This window comes from Lithobates pipiens, unplaced genomic scaffold (genome assembly GCF_037356315.1).
Source record: "Lithobates pipiens isolate NorthernLeopardFrog02 unplaced genomic scaffold, aLitPip1_a1.2 Scaffold_10, whole genome shotgun sequence".
Lineage (NCBI taxonomy): Eukaryota > Metazoa > Chordata > Amphibia > Anura > Ranidae > Lithobates > Lithobates pipiens.
The window spans coordinates 68,762,510-68,787,394 of NW_027507686.1; the positions used below are offsets into that span (position 1 = coordinate 68,762,510).

The 24,885-nt window shown below is 41.1% G+C and overlaps 1 protein-coding gene across 2 annotated transcripts in view; it reads left to right on the forward strand.

The window, feature by feature from the left end:
* Window positions 1-24,885, forward strand: part of LOC143932110 (uncharacterized) — a 145,895-nt gene that overhangs the window by 96,325 nt on the left and 24,685 nt on the right. For both annotated transcript variants that reach the window (XM_077455807.1, XM_077455808.1), the window contains exons 15-18: window positions 1,744-1,869; window positions 7,070-7,256; window positions 8,659-8,804; window positions 23,012-23,107. In XM_077455807.1, coding sequence (XP_077311933.1) covers window positions 1,744-1,869; window positions 7,070-7,256; window positions 8,659-8,804; window positions 23,012-23,107 — 555 coding nt within the window. The remainder of the gene's footprint in view (window positions 1-1,743; window positions 1,870-7,069; window positions 7,257-8,658; window positions 8,805-23,011; window positions 23,108-24,885) is intronic.

The window sequence follows — 24,885 nt, forward strand, 5'->3', positions numbered from 1 at the left end:
CCAAAATGTATGGAGGAAGGTTCTCTGGTCTGATAAAAGTAAAATTTTACTTTTTGGTCATCCAAGATAACACTATGTCTGGCACAGACCCAACACATCCCATCACCCAAGGAACTCCATCCCCACAGTAAAACATGGTGAAAAAGTGTCTCTACAAAGTATTGACTTTAGGGGTGAATAGTTATGCACATTTACTTTTTCTGTTATTTTGTCCTATTTGTAGAGATAGGAGAAGAATCTGTCCCTTAGGTCTCCTAAGAAACTGGGCAGAAGTTTAGTTCAAAATGTCTGTAGAAAATATAGTAGACGTGAAAGAACATTCATCTTCAGAACGCTGTTGCGTCCAAACCACATAAAGGCTTCTCTGTCCCATTTCTGGAGGTCTGCCTTTATGACCTTGGCTAGGGGAGAGACATTAAGTTGGAAAATTCTCTCTAGATGCACCTGGATGTTCATTCAGGGATAATGAATATGCAAATCAGACCATTTGAGTGAAAAAAGTAGTTTCATCGCAGAAAATTGCGGTGCAGTGACCCAGATATTAATCGCCTCTGATTTGGAAAGATTGATCAGAAAATTAGATGGGTAACTATATCAGTGCTGCTCGCAAAGCAGTGCAGGGATTGTGACTGTTGGTGAGGCAAGAAAATAAGAGGTCACCTTCAAAGGTAGATCATTTATGATGTCTCAACAGTATTGATAGGCCAGTGATGTCCTGTGCAGTAGACATGTGCAGAAGAGAAACATTTGTTTTGTTTCGGATATATTCGTTATGTTACTAAAATTAATTTAGTGTCATTTTGGAATTTTTTTATTTTAGTTTTGTTTTCATTAAATTTAGTTTTGTTTTTGTGAAATATAGTTTTGTTTATTCATTTTCTAACGAATTTCATATTTTCAGAATGATTTGAATTTGGATTAGTTAAAAAATGATCAACCAATTTGAATTCTGTGTGAAGAATAGCTGGTTGTTAAGCAGCAGGCCGGCTGCCGTGTCCTTAACAACCGATGACTCATCAGTTGTTAGCAGGCTTCCCCTCTCTGCCCTTCCCCACCGCCCCAAAGCACCTTGTCACCATGTTGATGGTCTTATAAGTGTAAGAAGGAACCCCGAAGGCCAACGTAGCTCTCGAAAATTTTGTGAAAGTAAATGGATAATTATTATATATATTTTCTATTGCCGGCAATGTTTTGTTTACATTTCAACTGTTAATGGGGAATGAGTCATCGGCTGTTAAGGACGCGGTGGCCGGCTTCCTGGCCCGCTGCTTAACAAGCAGCTATTCTTTACACAGAATTTGAATTGGCCAATCATTTTTCAACCGATCTGAATTATAATTATTCTGAAAATGTGTAATTTGTTATAATTAAATTTGTTACTATTCATTGCTATTTCATTTGGAGATTCAGATACATCCGTAACTCCAAATAACCAAAAATTAGTCTGAAGTTGTACATGTCTACTCTGCAGCTCTTACAGTCCAAAGAAGGGGCCCCAGGGTCAGAATAAAGATTAGGAGAATTAAGGGCAGCCATAGCATGTGCCATTACTTTTGGACATAATGCATTAACATTCCTAAAGTGAAATACATGTCTTCTTTTACACAAGTGTTGCTGCAATACAGTGTTTGTCTTGTTCATCTCAGAAGGTTCAAAGATTGTGGGTGCCAGAAGAATAAACAGAAATATACTTTGCAAATACACTATGTAAAATATTTTTTCATTGCATTTCAATTCTGGCAGGTTTTCTCAGCTTTCTATAGAAAAGGAACAAGCACAGCAGGAGCATCAACGAAAACTGCAAGACAGTTTGGACAAAGTGCAAGAGATGAAGACTGAAAATCATAAACTTCAGGAAGAGCAAAATAGGTAAGTGTACTGGAAGACATGCAGAAAACCGTTCTAAATAAACGATTGTAGAATACAGTTTAGAAAGGGTTTAGGCTGGGTTCACATATGCTGAGGCTCGGTTCACAGCACGGGGTCCAGTGCGTCCCTGTTCACCAATTCAGGTGTGAATCGGGTCCAAGTGTTTGCCTGAATTTGCGCCTGAATTTGCAACTGAATCGGAACCAGAGACCCTTTTTAAATGCATTCCGCGGCCACCCCAGAGCTGGGTGAACTGGCTCCATTGAGAGCCAGTCACACTCTCCTGTCATGCGAATTGGATGCGGAGAAACCTGCATCCAATTCGCATATGTGTGAACCCAGCCTTGATATTATTGGAATGTACAGGATCATAATAATTCAAGAAGACAAGATTCTATGATCGAGAAAGGAGTGGCTCCTTCAAGGAATGGATCTTCTAAAAGACTGGGTGTGACTTAGCAGATTTGATTTGAATTCAGAATTAGTAAATCCACTGACAACTGCACTTGCCTGCTGGTCCAATATTCCACTTTAATTTAAGGGGCGCAGCCAGCTTTAGGGCAGCCTGTTAATTTCAATGGGCTGTCCTATGCGCAAGAAACGTGGAAAAGAAGTCCTTTACCCTTTTTAAAAATTGCACCACACCAAAACACATGTTACTTGGTACACATGTTAGCAAGGGGGTGCCCTTTATAGTTAATGACACTACAGCGTGTCTGCTAAAGGGCAGCACTTTTTGGTGCATTGTGGGAAAGCGTGTGCTTTTGTGCATGTTTCTGCAGGGCACAAGTGTGAACATCAGTGTTAATTTTGTCGACTAAAATATTTTTGTCTACTAAAATTAATACTATTTTAGTCTACTAAAACAAGACTAAAATTAAAAAAATTCAGATGACTAAAATACGGCTAATACAAATGGCATTTTAGTCAAAAGACTATAATTAAAACTAAATGGAATTTATATCACAACGGCTAAATCTGTGTCTGCATTGCATGTTCAAACCTTAATACCATAAATGATAAACATGTTATTATATTTTTACTCCAGAAGTATATGTTTGGCAGTTCTAAAGAAATAATGCATTACAATTCAACTCAACCCATTTGATTTTAGTCAACTAAAATGTATTGGAGATTTTAGTCAACTAAAATACAACTAACATTGAAATGGCATTTTAGTCAAAAGACTATAACTAAAACTAAATCGAAATTTAATGTCAAAATTAACACCGGCGCACATATGGGTATCTGTTAATCCACTGTCCGAATATTCAGTTGCATTCAGGCTACATTCACACCTGTGCATTGCTCCTGCACAGCAACAAAAACACTTAGCCCTTTAGCAGCCATTCTGCGGTGCCAGTAATTCTTAATGGCATTGCCGCACATCTTGCTAATTTGCATACACAATACATACAATACATCATTTGCACACACATCAAAATGCATGGTATCAAAGTGTGGTGCAATTTTTAAGAAAGGCCAGGGACTTCTTTCACGTATTTCTCAGGCATAGGGCAGCACATTGAAGTGAAGTAATGCACTAGAACGCTGCAACTGCATGGTGTGAACAGAGTCCTAATCCAATTCCACTGTCAAGCTACCCAGCAAAGCAAACCTGTAGGTATTACAGGTATACCTCTAGGTGTAGCTTCTGCTTGTTGTCGAAGAGCTGAGGTATATGTTTCCAGTACTGTGGTGCACATTAACTGGTGATGTATCCATGTTTTGAAGTCAGTCAATGCATTTCGGGAGAAACGTGCTCCCCTTCCATAGGATTTGCATTTTTCTTTTGAAGCATTCAAGGAAAAATCATTTAAAGTGGCTGTAAACCTCAGACATGAAATATGAACAAAGCATATCCCTCTATAGTGTGTACTTGTCTCAATTAAGAGCACTAAGTGCCATTTCTGTCTGCTGATTCGTTCCTCTGCTATGAGCATGAATCACTTTTGACACCAAGAGAAAAATGGTGACAGGTGACGAATCTCCAGCAGAGTGACAGCCGTAGCTCTGTTCTTGTGTACAGTGTGAAGGGGGTTTGTCTTTTCTCTCCAATCAGCTCTCAGAACTCTCCCCACTGAGCTCTGCAGAGTGTAACTTCTGCTCATCGCCCCCTTTTTTCTAAATACTCAGATAAGCTTTATAAATTCTGGATTTTGAATGGATGTAGAGTGCAGAAACCGCAGATAGTCAAGTACAGCTTTGTGGAAGGATTTGTTTCATCTGGCCGATCGCTTCACTCAGTATATGTACAACCACTTTAATATTCAACAGTAGCTGCCACATATCCTATTATTTCACACTACTGAGTGACATCATCAACCATACAGTGTATAGTCATGGCCATATTTTGGTCAATGACTTTACCCAGGGTGATGAGAGTGGTGATGGATTTACACTGGTAAGATGTTATTTACAATTTTGTAAATATTTGTCTATTTACATATGATTATTTTTGGTAATGAATAAGGAGTGCTAATGTACCCCTTTACTCATTCTTTGGAAGGAGGTGGATATATGGGGTCCCCTTATTCTAAAAGGGCGTCCAGATTCCTGAAAGGTCACCTCAAAAACCCCCACATCCTTTTTAGGGGACAGGATGAGGGAACAGGCCCTGGTCCCTCAACATTGGGATAAGATCCCTTGCAAGGCTATGACAGTAGAGGACTGGAGTGGGGGGCGTTGCTTCCTGCCCTTCCATTCCTGGTCACCCAGACTGCATACTTTGATATGGATTTGGTTAGAATATTATGGGAACCCCACACCATTTTTGCTATTTTTTTAATGTCACTTTATAGTACTACATTGAAGTACTGATGTGTAACACCACTGACTGCAGCTTTAAAGTGGATGTAAACCCTCACATATAACCAGTGAAGTGAATAGCCTCAGATTATATACAGAGAGGAAACAAATTCTCCTACATACGTTTTACTTGTATATCTGCTGTCTTCCCCCTCTCTACACTCTTTGGAAAGTGCAGATCATGTTAGGAATCTTTCTTCTTGTTCCAGCACTGGGTGTGGAGTCTGGGCTTACCCTATGTTAGAACTGATTGGAGGAAAGGCACACAAGCCTCCTCAACATAGGCAAAGGAACATGCAGAGCGGCAGTCTGAATAGACAAGCTCTCTGATAATCTTCCTCTAAGCTCCCTCCCCAACACAAATATTCAGCTGCTGCTATGTCATGTGTCGGAGAACTTATCAGAAATAACTGCTGATAACAGAGGAACAGAGGACCAGAGAGAAACGGGACTTGGGGCTTTGGAGAGAGATAAGTAAACACTACTTGTGCCATGTATGGGGTTTACAACCACTTTAACCACTTCCCACCCGGCCAATGCACATATACGGCCGGGTGGGAGCCGTCTACTCCTGATAGGACGTTCAGGAACGTCCATCAGGAGGAGCGGAATCGCGCGCGCGCGCGCGCGTGCCCGCGCAGCGGCGCGATCCCAATGCGCCCGTGTCACCGGGACACGGCGCATCTCAGATCGGCAGGAGGGCTCTGTGATTGGCCCTCCTGATCACATGACGGCCGTGTCCAATCACGGCCGTCATGTGATGTAAACAAACAGCCGGTTGCTAGGCAATCGGCTCCTCCTCTCCTCACACAGAAGTCATCGCTGAGGAGAGGAGAGCAGATTGCTGCAGCGGGCTGATGATCAGTGAGTATGAGCTGTTTTTTACAGCTTTTTACTCACTGATCTTCAGTCTAGTGTAAACACACAACACACCACACAGTGTAAACACAGTCCCCACATATGTCCCCATAACACACATGTCCCCAAAACATACATGTCCCCAAAAAATAAAAACACATGTCCCTAATAATAAAAACATGTCCCCCACATATGTCCCACTAAAATCACTTGTCCCAATGATTATGTGCACACATATGTACGTGATCACCTGCACACATATGTACATGATCATTTGCGTACATATGTCCGTGATCACACAAACCAATTATTATACACTTAACGGAATTTTTTTTTACCAAAAACATGTAGCAGAATACATTTTGGCTTAAATATATGACAAATTTTGATTTTATTTGATTTCTTTTAAAATAGAAAAAAGAAAATATTGTTTTTTTTCCAAATTTCTGCTTTTTTGCGCTTATATCGCAAAAAATAAAAAACGGAGTCGTGAATAAATACCACCAAAATAAATCTCTATTTGTGCGAACAAAATGATAAAAATTTCATTTGGGTACAGTGTAGCATGACCGCGCAATTGTCACTGAAAGCGCTAGAGCGATGAAAGCTGAAAATTGGGCTGGGAAGGAAGGGGGCGAAAGTGCCCTGTATTGTAGTGGTTAAGGCATCCCCCAAGCATGTTAATGAAAGTATTTGTTCATTTTCAATATTGCCATTTGAGCCATGGGAAAAGACCCCCTCCATTCTAAACGTAACAGTGCCCAGTTCCCAATGCACTTTTTTTGTTCAATACATTTTTAGTTTGTATAAGAAAAAGTTATTTTGGACATCCCAATATGCACAGACATGTTGACCTAGCTCAGTATATAGCAATACAATCAGGTCTTTATAACATAGGGATATGAGGAGCTGATTCAGTGAGATTATTGAAGTGAAAAAAAAAATCTTGCATTTCCCCATACATAGCAGAGAGTAATGAATAACAGAAGAAATTGGAAGGGGGGGGGGGGGGGGGTTTGTGAAGGATTACTCCTGCTAGCAAGCATAAACCAATGCGCTTTTTTCAACAATAGCATGCCTATGAGCCTTGAAAAAGGTTATAAAATGCTATTTTCAACCCCTCCCCCTCACACACTTTAGTGGGGTTCACTGCTAAATTCTAACCTTCTGCTGTGTTCACTGAGCACCCCATAAACTTAACCAAGCCTGGTTTCCTAATCCGTAGTAGTGTAGGGTCTGCTTTATATGCATTTTCAATTATACAGGCCACTAAGCAAGGATAGACAGTTTCCCACTATAAACAGCCTTCAGACCTCTTCTCAACAACTTCTGCACCTGCTACCACTTGTCCAGATGTACAAAAAGAGGAATCTAAGGAAAAGTTCTCACAATTTGTAAATCTTCCATGTTACCGCAGATCGATCTGTCTTGAAAAAAAAAAATATGCATACTATCGAATAGTTTTATGTGGTATGAAAAAAATAATTGATAGGGTATGGGGATAAGTCATTCTTAACCTGTTTTACCCTTACAGGCGCCAGGTGGAACTGTCACACTTAGAGAAGATTTCTAATGAAAAGACATCAGAGCTAAGAGAACTAAAGAGGGAGCTAGGAGCTGTCAAGAGACAGAGTGATCAACTCGAAAGAGAGCGTATGGAACTAAAAGAGTTTGTACAGCGAATGGAGATCAGTAATACAGTGCTAACCGAGCAGTGTCAGGTTAATTTCTCTTTTTTGGTATCATTGTAAGAATACATGTTAGTGCTTCACAGTGTTAGCCATGATAAAGCATATCAAATTATTTAGGAGATACTTAAATTATGTAGACACTATACACCTAGTTAAGTACCTGGCACATCCCATCATGCTTTCTTTACTTTGTGTGGAAATATGCCATGGACAATACTGTCTTACCTGTTTCCTTACTGGTAAGTGTCTAGTCTATGTCACATGGTGATTTCCTGGAAACTTATTTTCATTGGCCACTGTTTTCTCAGCCCTGTTAAATTGTAGATTTTTACATCCCAGAAGACCAGCTAATATAGGTCAAAATCAAACTCATCTTTATTATCCTGATATTGAACAGTCATAGGTGTGGGCCATAGGTGTGCACAGCCTATTGCATTAGGATGTGCACCTTAAAGCTCAAACACATGCATGTGCATATATACTGACAGTAGAGCAGTGGACGGAGTAGGGCAATGGATGTCAGTAGTTTTTATTTTTATTATTTTATTTTTTACTATTCTTTTTATTTATTTTTTACAGTTTTTTTTTCTTATGAGCCCCATTAGGGGGCTTTGCTGAAATATCAGGGGTTTAAACAGGGGGAATCTGCACCACACCTGGCACATCCTATGCACACGTCTATGGTGTTGGCGTCCCTAGGAAACTGAAGGGCAAAAAATGTAACTGAACCAAACTGCCTTGTCATAAAATTTGTGGTGGCTCAGTAGATATAACGGTATCACTCCAGCCAGAAGGCAGCATTGTTACAATTATTATAAAGAAATTGCTGGTAAATGTATCTCTTATGTGTCTCACTCTTTAACTTCAATGCCAGGAGGTTTAGTTGTGAGACAAGAAATGGGTTTTCTTGTTGATCTGTAAGCTCCTTGGACTGATGCTGTTGATGATATTTTTGCATGAAGTTCCAGTAGCCCATCCACAGCTTCACTCATGGCCCACCTCATTGCAGACCTAGGCTTCCTTCTTAGTGACTAGGATTGCAATGGATAAGTGTTCTATAGCTACCCATTAGCCCACACATTGTAATTGATTGCACATTTATCCATGTACACATCTACTTATTGTTTGTCTGGATGCCAGCTCTGCAGATTCATTTTGGTTTATACTATTCACTGCTCAAAGGTATGCACAACCATACACAGCCATCATAATCTACCACAGATTATTACCCTTACTTGTTGATTATCCACTATCTTTAGCAATAGGTGGATACATGATATAGTGGTAGAACAGCTCCCCACCTATCATTTACCATTGTGGTGTAGGGGGCACCCCATATCGCCCCTGGGGCATCAATGATAATGGGCATATTGGTTAAAGTGTTTTAGTGTTTACCTGTTAGCCCATATAATGGTTGTTTGGTATCTTACAGGTATTATCCCAGGTGAAATTGTCTCTTCAAGATCAGAATAATATCTTGCTGTCTCAGATTAACTCACTATCTCATGATAACCGTGACTTATTAGAGCGCAGTCTGGAGAGTGGAGCTTTGAGACAAGAGGAGGAGAGGCAATTCCGGTAAAGTCAAAATAATTATATTTCAGTTTTAGGAACAACTGACCTGCATTCTGGCTACATACAGAAATGATGATATATGTACTGTGGGAGGAGTAAGGACAAAAACATACTGTGTATGGAAAGCAATGTTTTTTTAATGTTGTGTATTTAAAAAAAAAATTCAATAGTCACAAGTTATTTTCAAAATCCCAATTCCACTCTATTACAAAAAAAATGAAGTGAAAGATTAAATAAAATAATTAATCTCAGCTGCCTTACTCCAATATCAATTACAAAATAACTTAAAATAGAAGTGTCAACTCACTGCTACTCTCATTTTAAAGCAGAGCTGTGTTACATAAAGTAGTTATCACCAATATAGTGAAAAATAGTACACCAAAAACAGTCCCGTAAAATCAATGAAACTGTGATGCAATAATATTCAAGTGTCCACCAAATATTTGCTTGGTTACGTGCAACTGTGAGACACCTCTCCCTCTAGGCAGGAACTCACCAGATTCATATGCCACTCATTCACATGGCATATAGCGCTTGTATATATCCATAGGTTCCTGGGGGGTGCTGGTGTATTATTCCTCCTTCCAGTTATAAACTGACTCATTGGTAAAAGAAACCAACTCATTGGTTTATAACAAAACAGCCCCTGATAGTGTAGCAATTTTAAAAACAGCTCTTTTATTAAAAAGAATGCCATTAACAAAAGTTCAAAATGCTCATCTCAATCACAGTGTTGTCACATCTAAGCCCACGTACACACGGTCGGAGATTTCCACAACCAAATCCGTCGGATTTTGTCCGTCAGATTTAGTCTGACGGATTGTGTCCGAAACTGTTGCATACACACGGTCGGACTAAGTTGTCGAAAAATCCGATCTTTCAGAACGTGATGACGTAATTTCGTTATGATAGGACTAGATTCAGGCTAGTAGCCAATAGCTTTGATGTAGGAATTTGATCTGAGCATGCGTGGCACTTGGTCCGATCAAAATTCTCTACACATGATCGGATTACGTCCGACCGGCCCAGTTGGTCGGGAAATATTTCCAACATGTTGGAAAATTGGGTCCGACGGAGATTCAGACGGAATCAGTCCGATGCATACCACACACAGTCGGATTATCTGACGACACGGTCTGATAAGACGCATTCCGACGGATTCTCCGACCGTGTGTACGCGGCATAACGCTCACCTCTCACCCTGTCTGGAACTCATGGCCGCATCCAATATGTCACTTTTGGTTCTGTCTCTGACATCACTTCCGGTTGCCACGTAACCTTCCAACTTCATCACAGGGAGTGGCTACATGGCATGGCAACTATACTTTTATATCCTCCTCATCCTAAACCTTAACCCTTAATCCTCCAGAGTTTCCATGGCCACACAGGCAAAGTATAGTGGGTCAGCAAAATTACTATGCATATTTATCCAGCCATTCAATTAACCCCTACTTTTCCAGCACCGCCAAAGAACCATAAATGCCTTGATTATAAGTGATAATGGCTGTACATTTGTTCTATATATAACACTATATATATATATATATATATATATATATATATAAAACTTTGAGAATTCATACAATATTAAAGTCTTGTAAAATAAACTAAAATGAGAATATCCACACAGTCTAATTACAGTACTTTAATAATCACTAATAAAGCAATTCATATTGAGTTTGATACTCAAACCATCTGGTGTCAAAGAATGGAGATCATAAATCAATATAGTTTCTTTCCTGAAGAGGTCCTTAACCCAGTTGGACACCCTCCAGAAGGTATATACCCTATCTACCCCAAAATTGCAAGCCAGCAGGAAAAGCAAAGAGGTAGGGGGACCGGAAGGTTACCCAAATACACTGAATCAGAGTGGAGAGGAAAAGAGGCAGAAATGGGGGTAAAGGATGTAGGGCAGGACGAAGGCTTTAACTAAAAAAATTAAAAATAAGAAAAGTATATTCAATAAAGGTATTTAAAATTTGAGTAAAGGGACACTCACACATAAAGAGATGAATATCCTAATTTTGGGTTTGAAACATGCTCATTTAGCAAATGTTATGTATACATTGATACTCATAAGTATATATAGCGATTCAATTTAAATAAATATTTTTTTTAAATAATCTTCTGAATTCTAGGATTAGGGAAGTGCCAGAGAGTTCTAGGTTAAACAGTGAGCTACAAAATAAATCGAAGTTTAATCCCCCAATGTTTAATAACTACCATATTGAAGTGTTTAACAACTTGGTCTTGAAGGATCTTGACCAAATTATTCAGAGAAAACAGCCCCCCCCCCCCATATTAGAGAGACAGTATTAAAAGTTTGGAGAAATGGAAAGATATAATTATAAGACCAGCGAATAAAGGAGAGGGAGTAGTTATTATGGATACAAAATGTTATAATACCCAATTGACCGAAAGTTTGTTGGATCAGAATACCTATAGGAAGTTGAAAAAGGATCCAATGATCAGATATAGAGAAGAAATGAAGTCAGTGGTAGAACTGGGATATAGAGATATGGTATTAACCAAAAAGGAAATAAGTGTGTTTAGGATTCCAATTATATACACTCTACCCAAAAAATAAATAACACTTCTCAATCTCCCCAACTGTCCGATTGTGAATGGTATTGTTCCATGTTGGGCAGGTCAGGGTATACATTTCTACAACCTGGTGTACTTCAGACAAAGGCCTACTTAAAAGATACAAAAGATGTACTAAAATTATTGAAAGCGGTAATTTTGGAAGGAAGGTCTATTTAGTAACAGCTGATGTTTTATCGCTGTATACTCTTATACAGCATGAGGATGCCCTACTAGCCCTGAATGCACACTAAGTAGGAAGCATTGAATTCCATATACAAAAAAAATCATTTTTATGAAAAGCGTGGACTTCTGCCTGTCACATAATTACTTTTGGTACCAGGGTTCCTTCTACAGACAGAGAAGTACTGATGCAAGGGGTACAAAATTTGCCCTGCCTTGCAAACATCTTCATAGCAGAGTGGGAAGATAAATGTATGTTTAATAAACAGAGACCAAAATTATTATTCTACTAGTGGTTTATAGATGACCTCCTGATGATTTGGGAAGGCTCAGGAGGAAAGTTTACAAATGTCCATGGCTGAGCTTAATAAGAATAAGAACATTAAACTTGAGTATTAATATAGTATGAATAATATCATTTTTTTTAGATGTACAAATTTTTAAACAAGATAAAGGTTTAGCTACTAAAGTTTATTTCAAACCCACAGAAATAGCTATTTATCAGTAGGTAGTGGCCACCATCCTGTGTAGTTATGGAATATTCAGCAAGTTCAGTTGATGCGTATAGGGGAAATTGTATGAATAACGCGATACGCACCCAACCGATTGGATAAAACCATAGAGGATGTATTGGCTATTTCGAGGGAGCACTGTTTACAGGATAAGGAGAAACAGTATGAGAATGGAGAGCAAAAATGGAGTTGGATCTCAGATTACCATTGCCAAGAGGGCATTTTTCAAAAACATTGGCATATACTGTCTATGGACAGAGTATTGAGCCCTGTGTTACCTAGCAAACCATCCTTTATTTATAGAAGGGCACGTAACTTTGGAGAAAATGTGATTAAGAAAATATTAGACATGGAAGGGGAAACATGAGGAAACACACAATTTTTTTTTCTTGCGGGTCACAAATTATGAATACAAAACTTCTGAGTTCATAAAATGTAATACTACACATGTAGTTTGTATTACAATGTCCCTGTGGTTTAATGTGTGTGGTACGCACTAAATGACCTCCAAAGAACAGGATTGCTGAACAAAATGTTCTAAAGGGATATAAACATCACAGTGTGTCTCAACATTTTGGCTTTGACTTGCAGTTTTGAGGGGTAGATAGGGTATATCCCTCCTGTAGGGGGTTCCACAGGGTTAGGAACTTCTCCAGGAGAAAAATGAAGTTGATTCATGATCTCCATTCTTTGGCACTGGATGATTTGAATATCGAACTCGATATACATTAATGTTAGTGATTATTAATGTATTGTACTTAGACTGTTGATATTATGCTTTATGTATGGATTATAAAGCAGGGTTTATTTAAAATCTATTATAGGAGGTTTGCCAAGAACTCAAGAACTCATTATTAGAATTTGAATTTTAGTTTATTTTATAAGAATTTTTTTATATTATATTATATTATTTATATATTTTTTTATATCTATGAATTCACAAGGTTTTAGAGAGTGAGAATCTGATTTTGATGCATTTTCTATAGGAACATTTTAAAACGGTTATCACTTATAATAGAGGAATTTATGGTTCCATGGCAGGGCTGGTAAAGTATTGGTTAATTGAATGGTTGGATAAATACAAGCATAGCAATTATGCTGATCCACTATCCACTGATCCACTCCAAAGACATGCAGGTAGGTTAATTGGCTTCTGTCCAAAATTGGCTCTAGTATATGAATGGGGACCTTGGATTGTGGGCTCCTTGAGGATAGGGACCAATGTGAGTGTGCAATGTATAGGGATAGGGACAATTGTAGACACTCACTCAGGTTGAACTGGATGGACTGGTGTCTTTATTCAACCTTACTATGAAACTATACATTGTCTGTCTGGCCATGAAAACTCTGGAGGATTAAGGCTTAAGGTTTGTGAGGAGGGGGATATATAGGTATGGTTGCCATGCCGTGTAGCCACTCCCTGTGATGAAGTTGAGAGGACGAAATGCATAGGGGCATGGCTACGTGGCATGTGGAAGTGACATCAGAGCCAAAATTAGAAGTAACATGTTGGATTGTGGCTGTGATTTCTGGAGGTGGTGGGAGATGGGTGTTAGCGCTTTCATTACTGATGTGCCGACATTGTAATCAAGATGAGAATTTTTTTACTTTGACTTTTGTGAGTGGCATTTAATAAAGAGGTGTTTTTAAAATGACTACACTGTCGGAGACTGTTTTGTTTCCTTTACATGTTTTGGTATCAATGATTCGGTATATAATTGGACGAAATAATATTACTCCAGCACCCCTCAGGAACCTATGGATACATACAAGTTCTATATGCCAAATATGCAAATGAGTGGCATATAAATCTGGTTAATTCCTGTCTGAAGGGAGAGGTATCTCACAGTTGCACATGGTGACCATCGGAATATCTTGTGGATGCTTGAATATTTCTTCATCATTTTTATGGACTTTTTGGGACAGGTTTCAGCGCACGTTTTTTATGATATTAGTGATAAATACTTTATGTAACACATCGTCACTTTAACTGCTTCAGGACCACCCACAGCACATATACTGCGGCCGGGTGGCCCAGCATTGCTGGATTATGTACATGTACTTGCTTTTGTAGTTCCGGTTAGGGGGTCACATGCAAACACCCGATTCCCCGGCTGTGCTGTCATTGGCTACAGCATAAGCTGATCATAGTTCATAAGGTTGAATAAAGATACCAGTGGGTCCCGGCCAAGGATTTATGGCTGGTAACCCACTGGTCAACTGCGCAAATGACAGAAGAGAGTCCTGTGTTAGGCAGCAACACAGGGCTCTCTACAGACAGCAGCAATGGGCCTTTTTTTTTCCCTAAGCAGGGAGTAAAAATCGTGACTTTGCTTAGTAAAAACAGTACACAGTACACAAAGTAAACATTGTTCGGCACACAGTTAACCCTTGATTGCCCCTAAATGTTAACCCCTTCCCAGTCAGTGTCATTAGTACAGTGACAGTATATATTATTAACACTGATTAGTTAGTGACAGATTGCTCGCCGCACTCACAGTCCCACTATAAGTTGTTGATCATTATCTTTATTGTATATATATTGTTTGACCACACAATTTCCAGTTAAAATAACGCAATGCTAAATAGCAAAAAATGGCTTGGTTATGTAGGGGGTAAAATCTTCTGGCGATGAAGTGGTTAAAATTAGAGTAGCAGTGGGTTAGCACTCTTTTTTTTTTTTTTTAAAGAACTTAAAATATCAAGTTTGCTGCATTTGGGGAGATTCCCATTCGATGCATCTTCCAAAGCAATTAATGATACTGTACATAAAATTAGAGCTAAACACTAGTAAAATCAATTACAGGCAGTCCCCGGGTTACAAACAAGAAAAGGTCTGTAGGTTTGCTCTTACGTTGAATATGTATGTAAAGTGTAAATGAGTCTTTATGGTATTGTCTACTAATTTTACTACTCCACTATACACTTACCGGCCACTTTATTCGGTACACCTGTTCAGTTGCTTGGTAACACAAATTGCTGATCAGCCAATCACATTGCAGCAACAGAATAGGGAAGAAAGGGGATTTAAGTGACTCTGAACATGGCATGGTTGCTTGTGCCAATTCGTTTGATTACTAATTCGTTTTTGTGTGAAATTCGGCATATTCATTCATTTGAAAGCATCCGAATGAACAAAAGACTCTTTTGAGGAATGCATATGAAAATGAATTGTCACAAAAAACAAAAACCCAAAAGAATGAAAATCCAAACATAAAAAAAAGAACGAAAATCGATTCAACCTAAGATTTTAACGGATCGTTTACATTCGGATAATTTTGTTTTTCATATTTTCTATTAACCACCTTCAGACCGGACCATTTTGCTGGTAAATGACCAGAGGTCTTTTTACAATTTGGCACTGCGCTGCTTTAACTGGTAATTGCGCGGTCATGCAATGTTGTACCCAAACAAAATTTGCGTCCTTTTCTTCCCACAAATAGAGCTTTCTTTTGATGGTATTTGATTGCCTCTGCGATTTTTATTTTTTGCGATATAAACGTAAAAAGACCGCAAATTTTGAAAAAAAATGATATTTTCTACTTTTTGTTATTAGAAAAATCTAATAAACTCAATTTTAGTCATACATTTAGGCCAAAATGTATTCAGCCACATGTCTTTGGTAAAAAAAAAGTCAATAATTGTATATTTATTGGTTTGCGCAAAAGTTGTCACATCTACAAACTAAGGTACGTTTTCTGGAATTTACGCAGCTTTTAGTTTACGACTGCCTATCTCATTTCTTGAGGTGCTAAAATGGCAGGGCAGTACAAAACCCCCCCAAATGACCCCATTTTGGAAAGTAGACACCCTAAGGAAATTGATAAGTGGCATGTTGAGCCCATTGAATATTTTATTTTTTTGCCTCAAGCGATTGAATAATGACAAAAAAAAAATATTTTTATTTTTTTTTCACAAAGTTGTCACTAAATGATATATTGCTCACACATGCTATGGGCATATGTGAAATGACACCCCAAAATAAATTCTGCTGCTTCTCCTGAGTACGGGGATACCACATATGTGGGACTTTTTGGCAGCCTAGCCGCGTACGGGGCCCCGAAAGCCAAGAACCGCCTTCAGGTTTTCTAAGGGCGTAAATATTTGACTTCACTCCTCACTACCTATTACAGTTTTGAAGGCCATAAAATGCCAAGATGGCACAAAACCCCCACAAATGACCCCATTTTAGAAAGTAGACACCCCAAGCTATTTGCTGAGAGGCATGTTGAGTCCATGGAATATTTTATATTTTGCCACAAGTTGCGGGAAAATTACAAACTTTTTTTTTTTTTTCACAAAGTTGTCACTAAATGATATATTGCTCACGCATGCCATGGGCATATGTGAAATAACACCCCAAAATAAATTCTGCTGCTTCTCCTGAGTACGGGGATACCACATATGTGGGACTTTTTGGGAGCCTAGCCGCGTACGGGGCCCCGAAAACCAAGCACCGCCTTCAGGCTTTCTAAGGGCGTTACAGTTTTGAAGGCCATAAAATGCCAAGATGGCACAAACACCCCCCAAATGACCCCATTTTGGAAAGTAGACACCCCTAAATTTAGGGGTACACTAGTGAGACTAGGTAATAAATGGCGGGTGCCCTGAAACTATAAAAAAAAAAACTAACCAACCAGCGTCACCTGTAAGGCCGCGTACACACGCGCGGACTGTTCGCCCAACTTTGTCCGTCCAACAGTTTCAGCAAACAGTCCGCTCAAAATTAGCATGGACGGACATGCCCACACACGACGAACGAACAGTTTGCTGAAACCGTGCGCGATGACGTGAACAGCACGTACGACGGGACGAAAAATACGACGTCCTATACACTGCATTATAGCTTTCGGCGTGAAAATCCTTTCTGAGCATGCGCGCAACTTTGTTTGACGAACAAGCCTACACACGAGCGGGCTGTTCGCTGAAACAAGGTTTCAGCGGACAGTTTTTCGGAAATTCCGAAAAACCTTGTCCGTCCAACTGTCCGCTGAAACTGTCCGCTGAAAGCCCACACACGAGCGGACTGTCCGCCCAAACACTGTTCAGCGGACAAAGTTGGGCGAACAGTCCGCCCGTGTGTACGCGGCCTAACAGTTATATGGTGATCACTGGTGAAAGGGTTAACTAGGGGGCAATCAGGGGGCTTTATGCGGTAGTATATGGGGGTCCCTGGCGCTATAAAAAGCTGCGGCGAACCTAAATACCTAGCTGCCTAACTAGCCTCACCTGTGACACTAATACAGCGATCAGAAAAACTATCGCTTATTAGGCTGGGTTCACACTGGAGCGATGCGGGAACGCCACGAATCCACGGCGGGTTCCCGCATCGCATGCCTCCCGGCGGCAGTTCACACTGCCCTATGCGAACTGCTGGGAGTGTCAGTGAAATGTTAATGACACCCCCAGATCAGTTCGCATATCGCAGTGCGATCTGCAAACTCGGATCGCATGGTGTGAACACCCATGCGATCCGATTCTGCTGCGGACCAAAAAAAGGGTCCCGTGCGAGTTTGCGGCGGGTGCGGCGGGTGCGACACGAATTCAGCCATACTATCTGTATGGCTGAACTCGAATCGCACAGAGATCGGATGTGATTTGCACTGCAGTGCGGTGCGAATCACATCCGTTCTCATAAACCGCTGCAATGTGAACCCAGCCTTCGTGACACTGGCGACGGGGGGTGATCACGGGGTTAAACCTTTATTGGGGGGTTAGGGGGGTACCTTAGAACTAAAGGGGGCTAACCCTAACTGCCCTAACAGTTATTACAGTCACAAATGACACCCGCCGGGTGATCAGGGGGTTAAACCTTTATTAGGTAATAAATGGCGGGTGCCCTGAAACTATAAAAAAATAACTAACCAACCAGCGTCACCTGTAACAGTTATATGGTGATCACTGGTGAAAGGGTTAACTAGGGGGCAATCAGGGGGCTTTATGCGGTAGTATATGGGGGTCCCTGGCGCTATAAAAAGCTGCGGCGAACCTAAATACCTAGCTGCCTAACTAGCGTCACCTGTGACACTAATACAGCGATCAGAAAAACTATCGCTTATTAGGCTGGGTTCACACTGGAGCGATGCGGGAACGCCATGAATCCGCGGCGGGTTCCCGCATCGCATGCCTCCCCGCGGCAGTTCACACTGCCCTATGCGAACTGCTGGGAGTGTCAGTGAAATGTTAATGACACCCCCAGATCAGTTCGCATATCGCAGTGCGATCTGCAAACTCGGATCGCATGGTGTGAACACCCATGCGATCCGATTCTGCTGCGGGCCAAAAAAAGGGTCCCGTGCGAATTTGCGGCGGGTGCGGCGGGTGCGACACGAATTCAGCCATACTATCTGTATGGCTGAACTCGAATCGCACAGAGATCGGATGTGATTTGCACTGCAGTGCGGTGCGAATCACATTCGTTCTCATAAACCGCTGCAATGTGAACCCAGCCTTAGTGACACTGGCGACGGGGGGTGATCACGGGGTTAAACCTTTATTGGGGGGGTTAGGGGGGCACATTAGAACTAAAGGGGGCTAACCCTAACTGCCCTAACAGTTACTACAGTCACAAATGACACCAATGCAAAAAAAAAAAAAAGCAATTGGTGTCACTGTGACTGGGGGGGCAGGGGTAATTGGGGGGTGATCGGGGGGGAAAGGGGGGGTGTGAGTGTGCCTGGCATGTTCTACTGTATGTGGGGTGTGTTGGTGCAACTCACCGAACCTCTCTCCTCGGTGCCGGAACGAAAACTACCGACACGGAGGAGAGAATACATCACTTCCTCTCCTGTGTTTACATTACAGGAGAGGAAGTGATGTCACCGGACATTTTCATTCGCCGGGAGCGATCGCGAGGGGGTGGCCATGAATGAATGGCCGTCCCCTCGTCCGGGATCGCTCCCGAACGAATACCGACTGCCGCAGGCACCGGGCGGGGGCCCGATCAGGCCCCCGACCGGCGGGCAGGCAAGGACGTACATGTAAGCCCTTATGCCTGCCCGTGCCATTCTGCCGACGTACATCGGCGTGCGGCGGTCGGCAAGTGGTTAATATATATAATTATATAAAATATATTAATATATATAATTACATTATTAACTATTATATTGGTTTTTATTATTAGTATTACTTATTATTAAAAACTTTTAAATTACAGGAAAAATAGCTGTCAGTAATTCTTCTATTCAGGTCTCTGCATCATAGCAGCTAATTTGGGATATTTTAGATATACAGTATCTCACAAAAGTGAGTACGCTCCTCGCGTTTTTGTAAATATTTTATTATATCTTTTCATGTGACAACACTGAAGAAATTACACTTTGCTACAATGTAAAATAGTGAGTGTACAGCTTGTATAACAGTGTAAATTTGCGGTCCCCTCAAAATAACTCAACATACAGCCATTAATGTCTAAACCGCTGGCAACAAAAGTGAGTACACCCCTAAGTGAAAATGTACAATTTGAGTAAAAAGTGTCAATATTCTGTGTGGCCACCATTATTGAGGATGCCCCACAGATGCTCAATAGGGTTTAGGTCTGGAGACATGCTTGGCCAGTCCATCACTTTTAACCTCAGCTTCTTTAGCAAGGCAGTGGTCGTCTTGTCATTATGATGGAATACTACCCTGCGGCCCAGTCTCCAAAGGGAGGGGATCACACTCTGCTTCAGTATGTCACAGTACATGTTGCCATTCATGGTTCCCTCAATGAATTGTAGCTCCCCAGTGCTGGCAGCACTCATGCAGTCCCAGACCATGACACTCCCACCACCATGTTTTACTGTAGGCAAGACACACTTGTCTTTGTACTCCTCACCTGGTTGCCGCCACACACGCTTGACACCATCTGAGCCAAATAAGTTTATCTTGGTCTCATCGGACCACAGGACATGGTTCCAGTAATCCATGCCCTTAGTCTGCTTGTCTTCAGCAAATGTTTTCTTGTGCATCATCTTTAGAAGAGGCTTCCTTCTGGGACAACAGCCATGCAGACCAAAGTGATGCAGTGTGCGGCATATGGTCTGAGCACTGACAGGCTGACCCCCACCCCTTCAACCTCTGCAGCAATGCTGGCAGCAGTCATACTTCTATTTCCCAAAGACAACCTCTGGATATGACGCTGAGCACATGCACTCAACTTCTTTGGTCGACCATGACGAGGCCTGTTCAGAATGGAAACTGTCCTGTTAAACCACTGTATGGTCTTGGCCACCATTCTGCAGCTCAGTTTAAGGGTCTTGGAAATCTTCTTATAGCCTAGGCCATCTTTAGAGCAACAATTCTTTTTTTTAGATCCTCAGAGAGTTCTTTTCCATGAGGTGCCATGTTGAACATCCAGTGACCAGTATGAGAGCGTGAGAGTAATAACATCAAATTTAACACACCTGCTCCCTATTCACACCTGAGACCTTGTAACACTAACGAGTCACATAACACCGGGGAGGGAAAAGGGCTAATTATGCCCAATTTTGACATTTTCACTTAGGCGTGTACTCACTTTTGTTGTCAGCGGTTTAGACAGCGGTTTTGGCTGTGTGTTGAGTTATTTTGGGGGGGGGGGGGGGGGGGGGCAGCAAATTTACTCTGATATACAAGCTGTACACTCACTACTTTACATTATAGCAAAGTGTAATTTCTTCAGTGTTGTCACATGAAAAGATATAATATAATACTTACAAAAATGTGAGGGGTGTACTCACTTTTGTGAGATACTGTACATTTTTATTGGAATTTCCTTGCATATTTGGCTAAAGTAACCTATTAGTGAATGTAACGAATACTAATGCTTCCGAAAGTTATGAATTATCCAAAGTAACAAATGCCGCATCTAAATGAATGGAATGCAACGAATATGAATGCATCCAAAGTTGCGAATTATCCAAAGTAGCAAATGTCGAATCTAAACAAATAGAAAGGAACGAATATTAATGCATCCAAAGTTACAAATGATCCGAAGTAACGAATGCTGATCATAACAAATGACCCGATAAACAAAAAAAAAAAAATGGAATGAAAACTAAATTAAACAAATTTTCCGGTAGTGCACATGCCTAGTGAGTGGGAGTTGTGTGGACAAAAATGCCTTGTTGATGTCAGAGGAGAATGGTCAGACTGGTTTGAGATGATAAAAAGGCACCATTTACTTAAATAACTCGTTACAATCAAGATATTCAGTATATTGTCTCTGAACGCACAGCACATCTAACCTTGAAGCAGATGGGCTACAACAGCCGAAGACCACACCAGCTGCGACTCCTGTCAGATAAGAACAAGAAACTGAGGCTACAATTCGCACATGCTCACCAAAATTGGACAATAAAAGATTGGAAAAACATTGCCTGGTCTGATGAGTCTCAATTTCAGCTGTGACATTCAAATGGTAGGGTCAGAATTTAGCATAAACATGAAAGCATGAATCCATCTTGCTTTGTATCAACGGTTCAGGCTGGTGGCGGTGGTGTAATGGGATGGGTGATATTTTCTTGGCACACTTTTGGCCCCTTAGCACCAATTGAGCTTCATTTAAGCACCACGGCCTACCTGAGTATTGTCATTTGGCAGCAAATTTCGATTTAGTTTTAGTCTTAGGACTATAATGGCATTTTAGTTTAGTCCCATTTTAGTCTTCTGCAATTGTTATAGTTTTAGTCGACTAAATCTCCAGTACATTTTAGTCAATTAAAATGTCCTAAGTTTTAGTTGACTAAAATCTCCAGTACATTTTAGTTGACTAAAACTCATTTTAGTTGTCTAAAATCTAATGAGTGTAATTAAATTGTAATGCATTAGTTAACATTTCTCTACAATTTCCAAACTCATTATATACTGCTGGAGTGGAAAATCTAATATGTTATTTATGGTATTGAGGTATGAACATGCTCTACAGACCAGTGTTAATTTTGAAGTCAAATTTCAATTTAGTTTTAGACTTAGACTTTTGACTAAAATGCCATTTTAGTTTTAGTCGTATTTTAGTCATCTCAATTGCTTTAGTTTTAGTCGTATTTTAGTCGACCAAAATAGTATTCATTTAGTCGACTAAAATGTTTTAGTCGACAAAATTAACACTGGTTGCTGACCGTGTCCATCCCTTTATGACTGCAGTGTACCCATCTTCTGAGCAGGATAATGCACCATGCCACAAAGCTCACATCATCTCAAACTGGTTTCTTGAACATGACAATGAGGTCACTGTACTCCAATGGCCTCCACAGTCACCATATCTCAATCCAATAGAGCACCTTTGGGTGGAATGGGAGATTTGCATCATTGATGTGCAGCTTACAAATCTGCAGCAACTTCATGAAACTATCATGTCAAGATGGACCAAAATCTCTGAGGAATGTTTCCAACACCTTGTTGAACATATGCCACGAAGCATAAAGGCAGTTCTGAGGGGAAAGGGGCGTGTCCAACCTGGTACTAGCAAGGTGTACCTAATAAAGTGGCCAGTGAGTGTATGTTTAACACAGCCTTTCTCAACATTTTCAACACAGAGGAACCCTTGAAATAATTCTCCGGTCTCGGAGGAACCCCTTTTAAAAATTCTACATTTTTCAACTCATGATACATTAGTGTGATGGTCAGTGGGAAGAATGGTCCTCATACTTGTGGTCATTGGGAAGAATTACCTCCTTACAGATAGCTAAAAAGAGCAATAGTGTCGGTGGGAACTTATCTGAGAGGCAAAAATTGCCCAATGCTGAAGGAACCCCTACCAACCTATGGAGGAACCCTGGTTGAGAATTACTGGTTTAACAGATGTAGAAGCACTTTTCTGCACCTCAGGGGTGGAACTTGCCCTTTATTATACACAATACATTACATAGCAAATCTGACAGATATCAAATATTTTAGAGCTAAAAACGTATAGAAATACAAGTAGAAATTGTATCTACCAAATGATCATTGTTTTGTTTTTTTAATCCATAGAGAAAAGCTGACAGAGCTTAAGCACGAAAAGCAAAAACTGCTGGATAAGATTATGGATCAGTACCGAGTATTAGAACCAGCTCCCGTAATACAAAGGTAATCCAAATTGCAAAGGCTTATAGCTCAAAATGCTCACTATACCAAAGCAAGGATATTTGTGTGGGCTAAAGTGTAGCCCCCTCCCTCTCTTCTGTATCAAAACTTTTTATTTCCAGACACTGATAACTGACTCAAATTGAATGTGCAAGGAAATGCACAGTTTTGCATATAAGTTCTTTTTTTTAAATCAATTATTTTTACATAAACCTGTCATAATTCCCTAAACAAATTGCCTGTTCTTGGTAATCTCTGCATACCCCAACTAAGAAACACCGGATCGATCAGGTTAATTTTATTCTTATAAGAGAAAAACTGATTTTTGAACACATAAACACCAACTGTACATTTTCTTCTATTTGGCAGCCATGGCTTGATACTCCCAGACTCGACCTCTCCACAACTGGTTATGAATAGGCTACTGCAGGAGTGAAGGATCATTTGGCCCTTGGCCTATTCTATTTGATGGGTCCTATTCACACTTAGGGGTTCTTGCTCACATTGGTAAATCTGAACATATATGACTCAGGCTAGTACTTCTTATGCCGCTTACACACGATCGGACTATCCAACAATTCGACCGTGTGTGGGTTCCAGCTGACTTATTCTTCTCACTTCTTCTCTTCTTCCGATGTTGACACAACACTCTCTCCGGCTGTAATGCCAGGGATGCGTTGCACTGCGACTTATATAGGCATAAGGGGCGGGGTCACCGGGTGATGTCACATGGTGACTCCACCCCTTATGATGTCACAGTCCCAGCATCCCCCGGGAAGAAGAACCCCGAAGTTGAAAGAAGACCCCGGAAGAAGGCGACGACGACAAACAAGAAAGCTGGGCTCCTCCGCTAGCAAAAGAGCGGCAAAAGAGCAGAAAATAGCAGAGGAGCCCAGCGAGAAGAACCAAAAAGTGCGGAGAAGTCGGAAGAAGGCCCCTGAAGTCAGAAGAAGACCCCCGAAGTCAGAAGAAGACCCCAGAACAGCAATGGCGATGAAGGCCGGGCTCCTCTGCTAGCAAAAGAGCGGCAAAAGAGCAGAAGATAGCGGAAGAGCCAGGCAAGAAGACCCCTGAAGTTGGAAGAAGACCCTCAGAGCTGACTTTAAAAATCTGTGTTGTGTGTTTTTTTATTACCACTTTTTCCCCCCAGGTGAATGGGTAGGGGTACTATGTACCCCATACTAATTTACATAGGGTAGGGGGCCCGGGATCTGGGCGCCCCCTTATTAAAGGGGGCTCCCGGATTCTGATAAGCCCCCCGCCCGCAGACCCCGAAAACCAATGGCCAGGGTTGTCTGGAAGAGGCCCTTGTCCTCATCAACATGGGGGCAATGTGCTTTGGAGTGAGGGGGCCGCAGTTCTCCCCCCATGTTGAGGGCAAGCACCCACCCCCCCATGTTGAGGGCATGCGGCCTGGTACGGTTCAGGAGCTGGGGGCCCCCCCTTTCCTGACCGGTTGGGCTGCGTGCTCGGATAAGGGTCTGGTATGGACTTTTGGGGGACTCCCACGCCATTTTTTCGGCATAGGGGTTCCCCTTAAAATCTATACCAGGCGGCGGGGCTAGCAAGGTGTCAATCTCACTGATGGAAGCGGTGACATTGCCTTCCTTCGCTAGTCCCGTCGTACCTGAAGTCACATTCAAAATGAACGGACTTTAGTCCGTGTATGGGCAAGTCCGTTCATTTGGAAAATCCAGCGGACCTCCGCTGGAAAGTCTGATCATATGTACGCGGCATTATTCTCTCACATTGAGGTTGTTTGTGTTTTCTTTTCACTGGAT